The sequence below is a fragment of the Gadus chalcogrammus genome, chromosome 11 (genome assembly GCF_026213295.1).
Source record: "Gadus chalcogrammus isolate NIFS_2021 chromosome 11, NIFS_Gcha_1.0, whole genome shotgun sequence".
In the NCBI taxonomy this organism is placed as follows: domain Eukaryota; kingdom Metazoa; phylum Chordata; class Actinopteri; order Gadiformes; family Gadidae; genus Gadus; species Gadus chalcogrammus.
This window is the reverse complement of record NC_079422.1, coordinates 4,089,332-4,106,831: the sequence shown is the minus strand read 5'-3', so window position 1 is coordinate 4,106,831 and position 17,500 is coordinate 4,089,332. Positions and strand designations below refer to the sequence as shown.

The following is a 17,500-nucleotide window of genomic DNA, read 5'->3' as shown; positions in this document are numbered from 1 at the left end:
TCTGATGGGAACAGTTCTCCCCGTGGCGCGGCCTGTCTGGTTCATTATCGTCTGGATGACTGTGCTGGCGCCCGGTTGGTGGACTGTGGTAGGGGGGGGCATTTGGGGAGTGGTATATTCCCCAACTCTGGCAGTCGGGGTCTCAAAGGGGAAGGCAACCTCCATCCCGTCCAGCTTCACCTGACCAGTGCAGGTGAGGGAGAGGTGGCTGCCTGGGGCCACCACCAGCACGCCCGGAGCCGGAGCTAGAACCGAGCAGACATCTCTTGAGGACTGTGGTCATTATGTCAGCACATGCTCACCAATGTTTGTGTAAACACTGGTCACTGTTTGGTCATTTTACAGTTCACATGATTATTTCTTGTTTTCACTTTCACTTGAGTTGCATAAATTGCCCATGAAAACCTAATTTTTTTCAAAACTTTCACTTGAATTACATTCCTCCACCCAACTACTTCATGGCCTGTCGCCCATTTCTGTCACTGATTCTTTTTCTCTGATTTACATTTAGCAGTTTATATTTGGGCCTACATCTGTGGCCCTAGACATAGGTCTACACTCAGAGTTCTGCGGATACTGAGTGAGCTCGGCCAACATTTGTTTTGTTTTTGTGGGAAAAGCTGTCCTTCAATGTGCGATAGACTCCTGCTCCGAATGTCAAAAGTCCACTTTAGCACAACAAAAACTGAATCACACAAACAACCCACCTGCAGGAACACACACGTGTGCATATCTGCCTGCACAAACACATGAACACACACACACACACACACACACACACACACACACACACACACACACACACACACACACACACACACACACACACACACACACACACACACACACACACACACACACACACACACACACACACACACACACACACACACACACACACACACACACTATGGAAGGCTTAAAGGGTCAAACCTACAGCTACAGCTCATTTTAGACGTGTGTTGATTGAGCCTTTTGGCCTTACATACACGCACGCACGCAAGCACACACACACACACACACACACACACACACACACACACACACACACACACACACACACACACACACACACACACACACACGCACACACACACGCGCGCTATACTATTTCGTTATGAATTACTTCTACTTGGTAGAATATGGTCACCAATAGTGCAGTAACAATTACATAGGCTACAATAGTTTGGAAACACCACATCAATTATGTTGTCTATTAGGCCTATGTCTTTAATTTTCTTTTACTACTTTACTACTACTTCAAAATTGCATAGCACTTAAATTGCACTTCTACAAATCATGCAATTATGACCTATAATCCAAAAAGCCTTATACGATTTATTTTAAAGTAAAACAGGCAACCCTAATGTTGGTTCTTGTTCTGATGTTGAACTCACCTTCTTTAGGACACGTTCCCTCGAAGTGACCGCCGAACGGAGACACGGAGCACAGTGCGGCAGCACAGAGCAGCGCTGCGAAGACACGCATCTTCACGCATCCACACGACTGCCTTTAACGTTTGAAACTAGTTGGAAACTCGTAAAATAGGCTATTTGTCTGTTGCAGAAGTACTTTGCCCGGACAGCAGTAACAAACATGTTGGTGATTCTTGTTTAGCTGATAAATACATCCAGAGAGTCGGTGCTTAGAGCCTCTGGTTTCCCCTTTCCAGAGCCGCTGGGTTGTGAAACACTGGTCTCTGCCCTCTTCCCCGGGGTAGCCTGTCTTTTTTAATCTCTGAGTTACAAAGACGAAATTGGCTAATATGTGTTGAAAGGTGTTAGATACTTTCGACCTACATTGAAATTTGACCTATATTAATATATAAAGGTAGGCCATTATATAATTCATGTTAAAAAACGAATGCTGTAAAATTAAAATATATAAAACCCCAAAATGTATTAATTATTTTGTTGTTCATTTATTCATTGTTTATGAACATCATGATCATGATTATCATCATCGTCATTATTATTACTATTATCATTATCAAACAATGAACGGATCATCTTAGCCATGACATACATAATAAACGAGCAGACAGAGTTGGAAAAAAAGGTTTATTGGGTCGAGTAAAAATAAGCAGACAAACAAACTCCACACCATGTCAACCTCAATGAGCTTTATTCTAACCACACAAAGCCTCCACTCTCTACATATTCTTTACTCCCTGACCACAATAAACCACCACTCTCTACCTATTCTTTACTCCCTGACCACACCAATCCACCACTCTCTACCTACTCTTTATTCCCTGACCACACCAAGCCTCCACTACCTAGTCTTTATTCCCTCACTGCTTCTTCACATGTTGAATTGTTTGATACCAGCTGTAGTAGTTGTAGTAGTACCAGTAGTGAGAGTGCACAGCAATCTGATTTCCGCTTATAAATGTTCTCGCCACTCGCCTATTTCTGGGTTGGTACTTGACCAAAGCATTTGTAACACTGAATATTTCCCCTGCTGGTGTAGGATGAAATAATTTCTCAGCCAGGGTTTGGGAGTTGGACTTCAGCTGTGGTTTGTTCCGATCTTAAAAGAAAGAACTACAATAAATGTGAAGCACCCTTTATTCCACATGTACAGGCATACTGGTTCCACACATGGACCTTCTAATTTCTCCAAAAATAAAAGCATACGTCTCGTTATTACATGTTGTCTTTCTGTTGCCAAGCCACATACATGAACTTAATTCCCCCTTAAGTATGGCTTTTTCTGAAATGTTATCAGAGATTCACATCTTCCTCCCCAACAATCAGCCGAGTACCTGCTTGAATCGCAAAGCAAGTTGAAAGGCGATGAGAGAGAGAGCTCCCCTCTGATCTCGCCACAGTGCTGTGTTTCTCTCATCAATGTGATGCGTATGACCACGAGGCACCCCCAGCCGAGGTAGGAGCAGTGTGACAGACAGTGAAAGCCTGTTCTTGTTGTGTCTCAATACATTTAAATAACGTTCTCACTGAGAACTACAGTAAACACAGACTTTAAAACCCCCACCCCAGAGGTTTCCACCTGTAAATGACTTGAGTGGACTATTTCCACAACTTTATGCTTATTCTGACGCATCTATAGAACTGTTGCAAGACAAAATAATTAGCAAAAATACAATTTCTACGTAACGATTGACATGTTCCTAATGCTGCCTTCACAGCAAAAACTTGTACAATAACCAGACTGGGAGGGCATATATATAGAGCAACCCTAGTGGTATTTTCCAGTAGATCTAAATATGGCAATGCTGCACAGGGCCAATGGAGCTGAGGTACAGCTTGCATGGGAGAAAATGCTAACGATTTTATCCATTTGTCTTATGGGAATTAAAGGTTTACTATCTGTTTCATGAAATGTGGTTATGGCTCTGTCATACCATATTGCATCACATTTGTATGTGATAGCATTGATTGAATCAATTTCAATATGTTGTTGCATCCAGGGGAGGATATCACATCAATCATAGACCTTTACTTAAGAACCCTCTCTTGCTCTTTTAGATAAATAATGTTATTAGTGTTTCTGAGTTCCTGTTCTAGCCGCACACAGTGATCGCGTCGTAAATAATATTTCAAACTATTCACCAGGGAAGGAAAGTGAATTTAACTCTTCTCTCAGAGTGGCTTTGCTACGGGGCTATGGCTGCTCTCTGTCCACAATCATCATGGACTGATCCAGCAGCTGTCTCCTCCCACAAATTCCAGGCCTCAGTCCCAGCTGGATGGCCTCCTCTGGGGTACCCTAGAGGGAGGGCGGGCCGGGGCTGCTGGAGCGAACTCCGAGGCTCCTCCAGTTGGACAGGGCCTCCTGTTGGACAGAGTACAGAGGGGAGGGTTCAATCTCAAGCCGGGTCCGAACCAGTGACCCTACAAGACTAGAAGACAGGGAGTGTGATCCAACACAAAGCTTCACAGGGAGTGTGGTCCACAATGAAGCTTCACAGGGAGTGTGGTCCACAATGAAGCTTCACAGGGAGTGTGGTCCACAATGAGGCTTCACAGGGAGTGTGGTCCACAATGAAGCTTCACAGGGAGTGTGGTCCACAATGAGGCTTCACAGGGAGTGTGGTCCACAATGAAGCTTCACAGGGAGTGTGGTCCACAATGAAGCTTCACAGGGAGTGTGGTCCACAATGAGGCTTCACAGGGAGTGTGGTCCACAATGAAGCTTCACAGGGAGTGTCATCAACCATGAAACAACCATGAAAAAATCAAAACATCAAGAACAGCAGATCACCTGCACCGCTCCCAGACTGAGGGTCCAGCCCCCCGACTCTCCCTGTGCTGAAGGGGCCGTGTCCCCGGGCCCCCCCCCAGTGGAGGGGCCCTGAGTGGACTCCGAGGCCGCCAGCAGAGTGGTGCTGGGGGGTCTTGCGTGCAACATAGAGAAGCCGGGCTTGGCCTGGAGGGGGGAGGGCGGAGGGGTGCGGGCCTCCTCCTCCTCTATGGCTGCGTCCTGGGAGCCCCCCAGCACCGAGGGGGAGTTGGACAGCGGGGGAGCGGCCGAGCCGGACACACAGCTGGGGGCGGGGCTGCTGTCGCCGGAGGCGGCGCCGGGCGGGGTGGGGGCGTGGCTGTGCTTCTTCTTGCGCAGCGTGTCGATCCAGCTGGAGCTGTGGCGCGAGGCAAAGGACGCCAGCGCCTGTGAGGAAAGACGCATGTTTTTGCCCGACGTGATCAGCTCGCCGAAGCCCTCCTGGTGGGCAAAGGCGTAGCCCGACCTCCGGGAGCCCCCGCGGGCCCCTAGCCGGCCCTCCGACGTGCTGCCCGCCGCCCCGCGGACCCCCCCCCCCCCCGCTGAAGCACACCGCCTTGCGCTTCTTCTGCCGCACCAGCTGTGTGTAGCGCACCTGCAGGGAGGGGGAAGGGGGGCAGAACATTTCTTCAAACACGTCTTTCCAAAACTAGACTCTCAGATTACATTTTACATTCAAATACTTTTGCCAGTTTTGCCAGAAAATTATTTTCCTCAAAATCACTCATCCCTTCAGTGGCTCATTCCATCCCATCAAATATGATAAAATAATTGTTAAAATATGTCTAATAACAACACAGTCACAAATCTTGTCAGGAATACTGACAGGATTCTACATAATGCTACTGATGGGCCATCTTCTGCTTAGAGCAATTCAAATACGTCAAAACTGGCTGTAGTGTTTCAGAGGACACGAGGGTAATGACATGCACTCTGTAAACACACAAACACACTCTTTTGCATGTATGCATGTGTGCCTGTATGCATGTGTGTATATGTATATGTGTGTCATGTGTTCTGTATTCACCGTGTCAGACAGCTGGGGCTTCAGGTCAAGCTTGAGGAAGCGGAACGCCAGAACTGGAACGATACAGATCACTGTTGCCAAGGCGATGGTCAGCCATACCACCGGCTGCAGTAAAGTGCTCTGTGCGCTGCCTGGGAACACGGACATTCATAATCACCGCTTAATTAACCCTTAATTTCACCAGCGCATCACGTCACACAGAGAGGCCTAACCTAGTTTATTGTGGTTGATTCTTTTCCTGAAGGAGTACCATCTTAAGCTTCATCATTTGTACTCGGGTACAGCGATGGTCGCCACGTCACAGGCATAGCCAGAAGGGAGCTTCACCTTGATTAACGTGCACCTCTCCAAACCTGAAGCTACACGGCGTAGGTCAACAGAGTGCAGGAGAGGCACAGTGGTCCTACAGCGTCTTTTCAACACAGGTTGAATCCAACCTTTATCTGATCTGATTGTGGGTAACTGCTTTCAAGCGTGTCCTGAATGTCTCACCGAATAGGAAAGGAGAAAGAGAGAGGCGGGGACTGACCGACGAAATGGAACTGGTTGGGGGAGGAGCTGAACAGGGTCTGGCTGTGCATGGCCAACATGATGCTGAAGAATAAGCCCAGCGAGCCCCAGACAAACACATGGTTGATGATCGTCCAATAGCCTGTGTCCAGAGCAATCTGCACACAAACAAACACACACACACACACACACACACACACACACACACACACACACACACACACACACACACACACACACACACACACACACACACACACACACACACACACACACACACACACACACACACACACACACACACACACACACACAGAAACACACACATACACACAAAAACGGGGGGGAAAGGGGGGAAATTGAGTTAAGTATAACTGGCATCCACTCACAACAGAAACCACAAATTTAAAAATCCCAATCCCTTATAGGGATGGCAAGTGTGACGTCAGACGTCCACTTCCGTGTCCAATCGCTAAACCGTGTCCATTCGCTAACAACGATGGCTACAGCAGCACAGGAACCGGTCACGTTTTACACAGTGACAGCGTACTTTACAGACATCCCAAAGTCTGTACAAAAGGGTCTTAATTCTTACAATTCGAATAGGGTAGTATCAGTATTAATGTCAGGTGGAAGTCTGACAGGGAAAGTCCAGGCGTCAATGAAAAAAAAAACGACGATGTTGAGGTGAGAAAGTAAGGGTGTTGATAGCTAATGTCAACACAGGGCTGTCTTTTAGCCGTGTTGGGGTTTGGTGAGGGTTATCTAGATTAGTTGTTTTCAGCGTAATAGCATAACATACAACTTTAAAACATAGCTAGACAGGTTGGTGAATTTCGCATTGGAAGCTAGCGATAGCTATCTAATGTAAACACAGTGTGTGTGTTGAGTCCTTTAGCTGTCTTAGGGTTTGATGAGGGTTAGCTAGTTGAGTTGTATTCACTCAGGTACACGTTGAGGGACAGGAGGTGAAGGCAAGTACCTGCTCTTGTGCTATCGGGAGGGCCAAGTGTCATCATGTAGCAGCCCTGCTGATTTGGGCCGAAAAGAACCTAACCCGCACGGATGTCGAGTGTATGTGGAAGAGGGCCCCAGCACCCAAAACAGATGAGGTCACAGCGTAGAGGGTGTCTGTGATTGCACCTTCCACATCTCAAGGTCAGGTTTTCTTTGAATACTAAAAGCTACGCCCTGTCTGGCTTTAGTGTTATAAATGAATGGTGATGCTACTGACAGCAAGTATGTGAGATAGGAGATGGTTTCAAGTGAGAACACTATAATCTATTATTTCAGCTGGAATTAAACGACCTGTCACCCAGGAGGACAGAGAATGGACACTGAACTCCTTGGCACAGCTGGGCCGTTTTACAGGTCTTGGTTGGATTCTGGCCCCAGAAACACCTCAGATTTGACTTCTGTCCTTTGTATTTTTGATTTGTCACGTCCTGCTATATGAGAAACATGAAAAGTACACTACATTAAATCAGTTACAAATTAGCTAAGTTTGATTGAGTTATCCCACCAAACTCCATTTCAACTGATGATAAATTCAAGTTTACATACCCATAGATATAAACCATTGCAAATCAGACATCAAACAGTTCACACTTTGAATGTATTTTGTTTGTACTGTGTTGCCAAACAGCATATGTGGTCCATGACTTACTGAACATCATTGACCAACATTTTCTGTCTAATTTCATGATATTTGTCTGTTTTACTTAGACCGTCCCTATCAAGACCTTTGATGGGGTAGTGACCAGCTCAGGCTATGGCAATGCAGAGGACAAAGCTCTGTATGTGCTTTCATCGCTTGCTGTCAGCCAGCAAGAGAAAGAAGCCATTGAGAGAGCCACAGTTGGGCAAACTAAGAATGCCTTATGGTGATACATACAAATATAGTCTCTATTGATTTCAGGTGTACGGTATTGACTAGCTTTCTCTCCATTAGTGCTGGAAACATCCCTGTGTGCTACATGGTCAAAATGCACCTGTGTTGCAAGTGGCATGAGGTTAACTGTTATGGTTTTCTTTTAACAGGATGGCATATCGCCACAAAAGAATCACAGCCAGCAACTTGGGTTTGGTGTTGGCAGCATTGAAACGGAACTCTTACCCTCCTTCCTCCTCCATTCAAAACCCTGCTTGGCCAAAACAACCTCAAACAAGGATCTCATGTAAGTGGTGGGCACTAAGTGTTTTGAATTGAAGCATACTTCCATATTATACATATAATTGTATGCATTTGAAAATACATGAATATATAAATTAATATTAATAATAATACTATGTCAATGTTATGCCTAGAGTATAGGAATGCATACTACGTCCAGTCAAATTTTGTAGGATACAAAGCCACCACTTTTGTGTCGTGTAGAATGCGATACGGAATGCAGGGATAGTCTTCACGATTACATATTTTTTCCTTCCCTGCCCCCAGGCTTGTGATTGGGGAATCCTCCATGAGCCAAAGGCAAAGCAGGAATACATGGAGCGCACTGGTGTGACCATCCAGGAGAGGGGAGTGTTATTTTCTGACAGCGGCCTGCTCGATGGCTCTCCAGATGGGACGGTGGCTGATGACTTCATCATCGAGGTGAAATGTCCCTATTCAGCCAGAACCAAGACCAACCTGCAGGCAGCGGAGAGGAAGGACTATTTTCTAGAACTGGATGAAGTCACTGGCTTACTGAAGCTCAAGCAAACACACAACCACTGGCATCAGATTCAGGGCAATCTGCACCTGACAGGAGCCAGCAAATGTCATCTTGTGGTGTGGACTCCTCTTGACCTTGTTATCCTGCTTATCCCTAAAGACCCAGCATGGGCTAGCAACATTAACATTCTGGAAACATTTTATAAGGATTGTTTCCTTCCTCGCATACTTCTGCATTCATGACCTGTTCTAGTGCATGATTTCATTCTTCTGCAGCTTGCCGGGCCACCAAGGTATTTATCCTTTTGTTTTGTTGTACATTCTCATCACACAGTACATAACACACTACACATAGTCAGATGCCATTTACACTGATACACCTAGTCTCTTTAAAAGGTCCCATGACATGCCATCAGGTGTGGTGTGATTAGCCGTTACAAGCCGTTTTGGAAATCTGCCCCTTATGACATCACAGGTGGGCGTGTCCACCTAGATGTATGGCGGATAGATGAGCAACGTTTGCTGCAGTCTACTGTGTTGGCTGGTAGACTGATCTATCCAGCACACATCTAGGTGGACATGCCCACATGTGATGTCATATAGGGCAGATTTCGGCTTGTAAGCTAATCACACAACACCTGGTGCCGTGTCATGGGAACTTTTAAGGGTAAGGCCTCATTCATGTTCACTATTCATTCACTATATTATTATTTTGTTACATTGTTTGTGTTAACAATGAACTGACTGGGAGTGGGAGCAACTCTGTGTGAAGACTCAAATTTGTCTGCAAGTTCAGCTTGTTTTGCACCTAGCCTGTCAAAGTGTATGTCCAAGTAGTTCCCAACTGATGGTGGCTTAAACTGAATGATTTTGATGTGACAGACATGAGATAGACACGAGTAAAACAATGATATTTATTCATGCAATTTCTTGAAGAATGGGCTTCTGTAAATTCACAAGACTAACACATACTTTTAGGATCTTGTTGGCATGCTTCTTATGCTGGTACGGGATGTAGGTCAAAATGCCAAATGTTTTCAGACGTTGTATGGAACGCTCTACATGAATCCTTGCACAGGCAACGAGTCTGATGTGGTTTACTTCCTCCACTGTGAACTGTCCATTGACAAGGAACGTTGGGATGTTCAGTGACACTCCATGTCACCTGGTTCTAGCTGTTGGAGTACTCCGCAGTCAGCTGTTATCGCCTTGTCCGAGGTACTTCCACCGTATAGGTCACTGGCGAAGGTTATAACTCCATGGGGAGCCACACCGATCAGAGCTTTAAGTGTGGTGCGTCCTTTGTAATGAATGTACAGATGACTCTGGGTGTCCAGTCTTTCTGTATTGGAGACGGCCACTTCAGTGCAGTCAAGCACAATCCGACAGTCGGGAAATGGTTGGAAGCAATCTGGCAGGGATGTTTGGTTCTTGAATCTCGAGGGGATGTTGTTTTCCATCATGCCAACATACAAAATGTCATACAGTGCACTGCTGATTGTGGTGAAGATGTTGGTGACTGTGGCACGGCAGCAATTAAATCTTGTTGCAAGGTCTAGGATGCCACAATTCAGTCGGAGCTTCATCAAAGTCAGGAGTAGCTGATCGATAAGGGGCATAATTTGGACATTCCAGTGGTACTGGAGATCAAATTTGGAGAGAAGGGCTTCCAAAAAGAAGACAGTGGCAGCATCTGTCAAGCCAGTGTAGTAATTAACTTTGTCAGGGTGTGAGGAGATTTGACTGAATGAAAATGTTTGTTTTTGTTTCTCCAATTCTCGTTTCAGTACCAGGGGTCTGTGGAGCAATGTCAAGGTGGTTTGGGCCTGGTCCAGCTGTTCCTTCATCCTCCACGCTCACAGGGACCATTCTTTTTTTACGTTTGGTCGGGATGTGGTCGGGGAAAGCCTTTCCGTCATTCCATGCAAACCGTGTTGGCCCAGCTGCTTTGCCATCAGGAAAATGCCACCCACAGACCCTGGAGTTGTAGTTCGGGGTGAACTTGTCACGCCTGCAAAAAAAGAGAAGAAAATAAACTAACTAAGTGGCAATTAACATATTACGGTAACACTTTATAATAAGGTTCCATAATAAATAGCAAACTAGTCATTACCTAACCCTTTGTTAATATTTGTTAATTGTTACTAAAATATCTATTTTGCACAAGTCAATAGTTTTTTCATCATTAATTCAATATTAGTTGTTTGCATAACCCTAACACACAACCCTAACCCTAAAACGAGGCCCTTACCATAACACACTGCCCTAACCAGCGACAATCTTTGGTGAGTGAAAAAAATCGATTAACTTGTGCCAAATAGATATTTTAGTAACAATTAACAAATATTATCAAAGGGTTAGGTAATGACTAGTTTGCTGTTTATTATGGCACCTTATTATAAAGTGTGTTACCCACATTACATCTCAGACTCCCTCCAACTTGCAGAACCAACTTCTATTATCAAATGTGTTGTTTAGCTAGGTCTACTAGAGTCAAAGTCAGTCTCACTTCAAAGTCTAATGATTTCCTATGCAGCACAGACACTGGCTGTCTTCCTTAGCATATGCAGCATTACTGGTAGCAGTTCAAGAACGATAACGATAACCTTGAAAGCATTTTGAAGTGCTGACAAAACAAACAAAGCTAGCACTCGCTAGTAGTACCTAACTCATAACGTTATTAACCACTAGCCTGTTATTATTGTTCATCATTTGAGATCCAACTTACCGTATCAACTTCAGCCATCTCTTCTTCTCCTTTTCATCGAGGGGAAATCGGTAAAAAGAGATTGTTTTGTTGACGTCGTTGCGGTTATTGCAACACGGGACACAGCACTGCACCATTTTACTTAGAGAATGTTAGCGAGTGGACACGGAAGTGACGTTTTTGGATATGATGACGTAGTCACTAGCCATCCCTATTCTATTCTACTCTCAATACTTCCTCTTTGACCTTCATATACGTGTCATTCATGAAGGCCTTTTGATCAAGGCCGCCTCCAGGCAGGGCAGCGTACCGGGACACCAGGGGGCTTGCACCCAGAACCCTCTGCTGGGACAACCAGAACCCTCTCTACACGAACCCCAACTCACCTGGACGCTGACCACAATGACCAGGGCTGTTGCCGTGGTGACGGCGAAGGTCTGGTAGTCGGCCAGGGGCTCGGCCGTGTCCTGGCTGGCGTGGGACAGCACGGCGTAGGGCACGAAGAAGAGCACCAGCGAGGTGTAGATGCCCTGGGAGATGCAGATGAAGAACTCCCGCTTGTTGAACAGCAGGTTGAGCTGGCCCGGCTCGTACAGCTTGGGGTACTCCAGGCTCCTCCGGTCCGGGACGTCCTGCATGGAGCCCGGGTCACAAAGTGAACACAGTGCATGCATGACGTTGAGAAACAGCTGCGCTATGGGTACCTGCCTTGACGTACCTGGTCAAATATCCCCATGGCGAGCACAGGTAGAGATGTGTAGAGAATGTTGTAGAGCGTGATGAAGTACTGATCATATACTGTCTAGATGTGGGACACACACACAGACAGACGAACACATACGAAGAACACGTCAGCTCAATTCCTACGTAGCTCTTCAGTCAATGTTGTGGAGTGACTTACAGGGAATTAGCGTGCAGCTCATTAAGCATCTGGGGCCAAGGATGCCTACAGGGAGACTGCAGGCATTGGGGATCGAACCCAGTACCTGTCAGCTAGGCCTAACCTTATCCACTAAAATATCCTGCCCACTCAAATTCATCACATTGTTGAACCCACCCCACCCCCACCGGACCCCGTCTCAGACCGGACCTGGGCGGAGAAGCCGCAGAAGAAGCCGAACCAGAAGTGCACCATGGTGAAGGCAAAGTTCTTGTAGAAGAAGTAGCAGAGGAAGCGGCACATGCGCAGGTAGGACCAGCGGCCGTGCACCAGCAGGAGGCGCTGCAGGAAGCGGAACTGGGCGAAGGAGTAGTCACTGGCCAGCACCGCCTGGATACCCTCCTGGCCAGAGATACCCACACCGATATGAGCACCTGGAGAGAGAGAGAGAGAGAGAGAGAGAGAGAGAGAGAGAGAGAGAGAGAGGGGGGGAGAGAGCAGGAGAGAGGGGGAGAGCGAGAGAAAAGTGAGGGGGCGATGAGGAGGAGAGAGAGGAAGGTGTATTTGCGATATTAACAATGATGAGTACATTCAATGAGAATGTGAGCGAGAAACGGGGAGAGACTCCATAGGGGCTGTTTTAAAGGAGTCTCCATAGGGGCCCATTGTAAAGGAGGCTCCATAGGGGCCCATTGTAAAGGAGGCTCCATAGGGGCCCATTGTAAAGGAGGCTCCATAGGGGCCCATTGTAAAGGAGGCTCCATAGGGGCCCATTGTAAAGGTGGCTCCATAGGGGTCCGTTGCAAAGGTGGCTCCATAGGGGCCCGTTGTCATACACACGGTTAGAAGAAATTCAAGGAGACAAAGAAGCAGGTATAAACTTAAAACGTATAAAGGTACCAAAAATCCGTTTTTATATGTATAATGCTCTAAATGTGATTGCTTGGTCAATGTTTGAATGAAAAGGAAACTTTTTACCGTGGTTGAGTCAGAAATAGAATGGATGATGCAGGATGTCCGTCTGATCATATCTGTCTGATCTGTGCTGCTACTAAATTAGCAGCATTCTACATTTCCAGTATGCACTTTTCCCTTCTTATTCATTATTCTGTCTTTCTAGCGTGCTGCGGGGACTGCGACTGGATGCCTGGACTCTCCTTATGGTTAACCGGCCAGGCACCCCATCACAGATTTTAATGTTTTGCCTTTATGTAAGTATGTCAATTATGGCCCCCATTGCACTCCTGATCATCCCTGGAAGGAGGGATCCCTCACACTGTGTTCCTGCGCAAGATTTCTTCCTTGCTAATTAAGGGAGTTTGTTCTTTCCCTGTGGGGGGCTAGGGTCAGGGGGGTGTCATAAATATATGGCCTGTTAAGACCTTTGAGACTGCACCGGTGATTAAGGGCTACAAATAAACTGAACTGAATTGAAGTAGTTGTCGAACATCTCATTTTTTAAAAAGTACATAATTAAGTTATTAGAAAAGTGATAGCGTGCGATCCTGGGCCACGTGAGACAACCAAACACGCAGGGCCATAAGATGCACTGACTTACACAATGGAGGGCCACTTGGGCAAACAGCACACACACACACACACACACACAGGACCACCACCGCTCTGAACCGCCTGTAGCCACCTGATGAGGACACACTGGTGCAATAGGTTTCACCACCTCCCTCCTGGCCTGCGGTCCCCAGCAAAACAACATGTCCTTCTGCTTTATCTGTGTGGCTCCCTTTACTCACCACACTTGGGCAATCGCTGATGGCAATAACTGTGGTTCCTTTTTTTTTTGTCTTTTTTCATCTTTCTACATTTATTTATGATTCCCATATTGTTTATTTTTTTTAACCCTTTGCATTTGTTTTTTTCGAATTTTTGTTTAACATTTTTGATCATTTTTCTGATCTCTACATTTGTTTTGTGTCTTATAATTAATGTTTAGTTTTTTTCATGGATGTATTTTTAGCCCTTTTTTTTATTTTACAACTATTGGGCCTTTGGGTTAATTACTGTAAAAATGCAAACAGCGAAACTATCTTGGAACCTTCACATGGAATATCCCAAAAAGCTTTAATGAAATAGACATTCATAGAAAAATAATATTTCTAGCTTTTTCTCCCTCCCTCCCTCCTCCTTCGACAACTCTTAATTTTAAACCTTTATTTTTGCATTTTATGATAGAGTGAAATAGACCGGAAGATGTTGGAGAGAGAGGGGAGAGCAAAGGACCAAAGGTGGCGGGAATCAAACCTGGGTCGCTGCGATCAGGACTGAGCCTTAACGGTATGTGCTCTACCCCCTCTCTCTTACTCTTGATCATGCTGACGTCGTTGGCCCCATCCCCGATGGCCAGAGTGACGGCCTTCTTGTGCTTCTTGATGAGCTCCACCACCAGGGCCTTCTGCATGGGCGTCACCCTGCAGCAGATCACCGCCTTGCAGGCGCACGCCGTCATCAGCAGCTCCGCCTCCATGTCTGCCTCCAGAGCGTGGGCCTGCAGAGACAGGAAGTAGATCACAGTCACTCCTGTTCAAAGTGTGCGAGAGAGAGATCTAAGACAGTGTTGTGGAGCAGACCTTTTGTTCACAGCGATTCAGAAGAGTCTCTCTCACTCTACGGAGAGGATTTATAGAGTATACCGCTGGATATCATTGGCCAATATATTGGCCAGTGATAAGGGCCGAGCACTCTTCATCAACTGTTCTCTGTACTTCTTCCTATTAGCTAGTTGCGTAGTTGCGTTAGTTAGCGACTCTCTGAGTCTCAAATATACGGAAGAGGATTAGGGACACATGGGATATTTTCTTGTGTTCTTGTGTGTTCTGAGTTTCTGATTCTGCGAATAGAGTCAGAATTCTGAGAATAAAGTCAGAATTCTGAGATTTAGATAATTTCATCTCAGAATTATGAATTAAATCTCAGAATTATGATTCAAAACTCAGAACACAAAAAAAATCATGTGTCCCTATTCTTCGGTCAGCGTGTGGTTCCCATCCTGTAACAAGGGGATTCTCACTGAACTTCGTTCCATACAGGTAGTCTGTAAGGAATTTCCCTTGTTTAGCCTGTGAGATTAAAATCAGAATTCTTAATTCTTTAGTTTCATCGTTTTACCAGGCTGTGGCCGCTGATGACAAGAGCAAACTCTCCCGATATGTTGTCCATGGAGAAGGAGGAAGGTGGAGGAGGTGGTGCAGGAGGAGGAGAAAGAGGAGCAGGAGCATGAGGAGGAGGAGGAGGAGGATCACTCTGCTGTTTCCCACCTCCTTCATATTCTGCTGTGGCTTCATTGGCCCCATATCCATTCCTTATCAGACAGCCCTCCCTCCACCCCTCTATACGACTGTCCTGCCTTCCTCCTTCTCCTGCTCCCCCTCCTCCTTCTCCTGCTCCCCCTCCTCCTTCTCCTGCTCCTCTTTCTCCTGCTCCGCCTGCTCCACCTTCTGCTCCTCCACCTCCTGCTCCTTCTCCTCCTCCTGCTCCTTCTGCTCTGCCTCCTGCTCCTCCTGCTCCATCTTCTGCTTCTCCTTCTGCTCCTTCTTCTACTCCTCCTCCTGCTCTGCCTCCTGCTCCTCCTCCTCCTTCTCCACCTTCTGCTTCTCCTTCTGCTCCTCCTGCTCCTTCTTCTACTCCTCCTCCTGCTCCACTTTCTGCTCCTCCTCCTGCTCCCCCTCCTTCTCCTCCTGTTGCTCCTTCTTCTTCTCCTCCTGCTCCTTCTCCTGCTCCTCCTGCTCCTCCTTGGGTTTGGGAAAGCTCAACCATGCGTTCCCTGGCCCTCCTGTTGACAAAGACAGAGAGAGAGAGAGAGAGAGAGAGAGAGAGAGAGAGAGAGAGAGAGAGAGAGAGAGAGAGAGGGGGGGGGGGGGGGGGGGAGAGCAGGAGAGAGGGGGAGAGAGAGAGAAAAGTGAGGGGGCGATGAGGAGGAGAGAGAGTGTGAGAGTGTTGTGTGCGATACGAGAGATGGACAACACTTTGACTTTAATAGAGAGAGAGAGAGAGAGAGAGAGAGAGAGAGAGAGAGATAGAGAGAGAGAGAGAGAGAGAGAGAGAGAGAGAGAGAGAGAGAGAGAGAGAGAGAGAGAGAGAGAGAGAGAGAGAGAGAGAGAGAGTGTGTGTGTGTGTGTGTGTGTGAGAGAGAGAGGGACAGAGAGAGCAGTGCTGCTGTGAGGGACAGCTGTGAGAGGACTGTGTTAACAACAACCAAGGCAGACAGCTGAGCAAACATGAAGATCACTGAGATGGGACGTGTACAAAAAAATAAATAAACCACACATATCTATATATTTATAAAGAGAGAGAGAGAGAGAGAGAGAGAGAGAGAGAGAGAGAGAGAGAGAGAGAGAGAGAGAGAGAGAGAGAGAGAGAGAGAGAGAGAGAGAGAGAGAGAGAGAGAGAGAGAGAGAGAGAATAAGCATGGACAGTGCAAGGAACATGATTGGATAATAAAAGACACAGAACAGTGCACTAACAGCTGACAACAGCAGTGATCCAGAGAGTCAGACATGCATGGACGATAAAATAAAGAGTCAGATAGACGGACCTCAGTTCCTGTCTCACACTCTGCACCGTGTGGCCGTTGACGATGAACACCTCCCCCATGTCGTCCGTCAGCATCTTGCAGGAGTAGCCGATGTTCACCGCAGTCTCTGAGAAATTGACAGGGCGAGCGGAGAGAGCTCAGCTCCCAGGTCAAACAGCACACAATACCGAAGGGCAAATGGACTATGGAGGTACTGCAAGCAATAGGTGACAAGAAATTACAATGTCAAAATAAATCTATACATAAAGGATAACAAATCTTCATAGAATTACACCTACATGTGTATTTAAGTGCCCCAAAAAACTAATGCGTTTTGATACAATAGCAAATGTATAAATAATTTAATTTTTACAAATATCCTATTGTTGTCTCTTTTTAAAAACACCAGCTGAGTCGGCTGATCTGATCAGCCGGCAGATTGTGGCAAAAAAGGAGAAAGCTCTGTCCCCGCAATATTTAGGCGGGACCTTGGGATGGCTAGTAGGCCTTGTTCTGAGAAACTAAGGGGTCTGGTGGTGCGCTAAAGGGCTAAAGGGAGCGAGGTAATAGGGTCTGATATTGGAAATGTGTCGAAAGATTTCACTACTGACTTATGACACCTAGAATTAGCGTGTGGGATCTGGTGTAGCTCAAAGATGGTTCAGGTCCACGTCCGTAGGACTGGCAGACGGCTTGGGTACAATGAGCAACATTCCCATTTGGTTTTCGTTCAGCTGATATCTGTTGTGCAGTTGAAGTGCTGACTAAGCCTCGGTACAGACCAGTCTAGGCGCGGCCCATCAAGAGGTTGACCTCCAGTCTCTAGCTTCAACATCTTGGTACTTGGTAATGGCTGTTTTGGCACAGTGGTGTTAGGGGCACCAGATGGAAAATCTTCCCTGGTGTTCATTGAATAAATAAAAGGCCTTCTCTAAAACATTTATAAT

The 17,500-nt window shown here is 46.4% G+C and overlaps 2 protein-coding genes across 3 annotated transcripts in view; both read right to left on the bottom strand.

The window, feature by feature from the left end:
- il6r (interleukin 6 receptor) overlaps positions 1-1,729 on the bottom strand; it is a 10,288-nt gene extending 8,559 nt beyond the window's left edge. The window contains exons 1-2 of one of the 2 annotated variants that reach the window (XM_056602600.1): positions 1,398-1,729; positions 1-245 (exon numbers count right to left, since the gene is read on the bottom strand). The exon at positions 1-245 is cut by the window's left edge and continues 397 nt beyond it. In XM_056602600.1, the coding sequence (XP_056458575.1) occupies positions 1-245; positions 1,398-1,488 (336 nt within the window). In that variant the 5' untranslated portion in view covers positions 1,489-1,729. The remainder of the gene's footprint in view (positions 246-1,397) is intronic. The other variant, XM_056602599.1, reaches the window with a different exon arrangement.
- Positions 1,730-2,038: 309 nt separating this feature from the next.
- The window catches only part of LOC130391818 (phospholipid-transporting ATPase ID-like), a 43,505-nt gene continuing 28,043 nt past the window's right edge, over positions 2,039-17,500 (bottom strand). The window contains 11 exon segments of the mRNA XM_056602115.1: positions 2,039-3,798; positions 4,228-4,798; positions 4,800-4,840; positions 5,273-5,403; positions 5,802-5,940; positions 11,532-11,777; positions 11,864-11,947; positions 12,236-12,459; positions 14,345-14,528; positions 15,149-15,812; positions 16,575-16,680. Coding sequence (XP_056458090.1) covers positions 3,733-3,798; positions 4,228-4,798; positions 4,800-4,840; positions 5,273-5,403; positions 5,802-5,940; positions 11,532-11,777; positions 11,864-11,947; positions 12,236-12,459; positions 14,345-14,528; positions 15,149-15,812; positions 16,575-16,680 — 2,456 coding nt within the window. The 3' untranslated portion in view covers positions 2,039-3,732.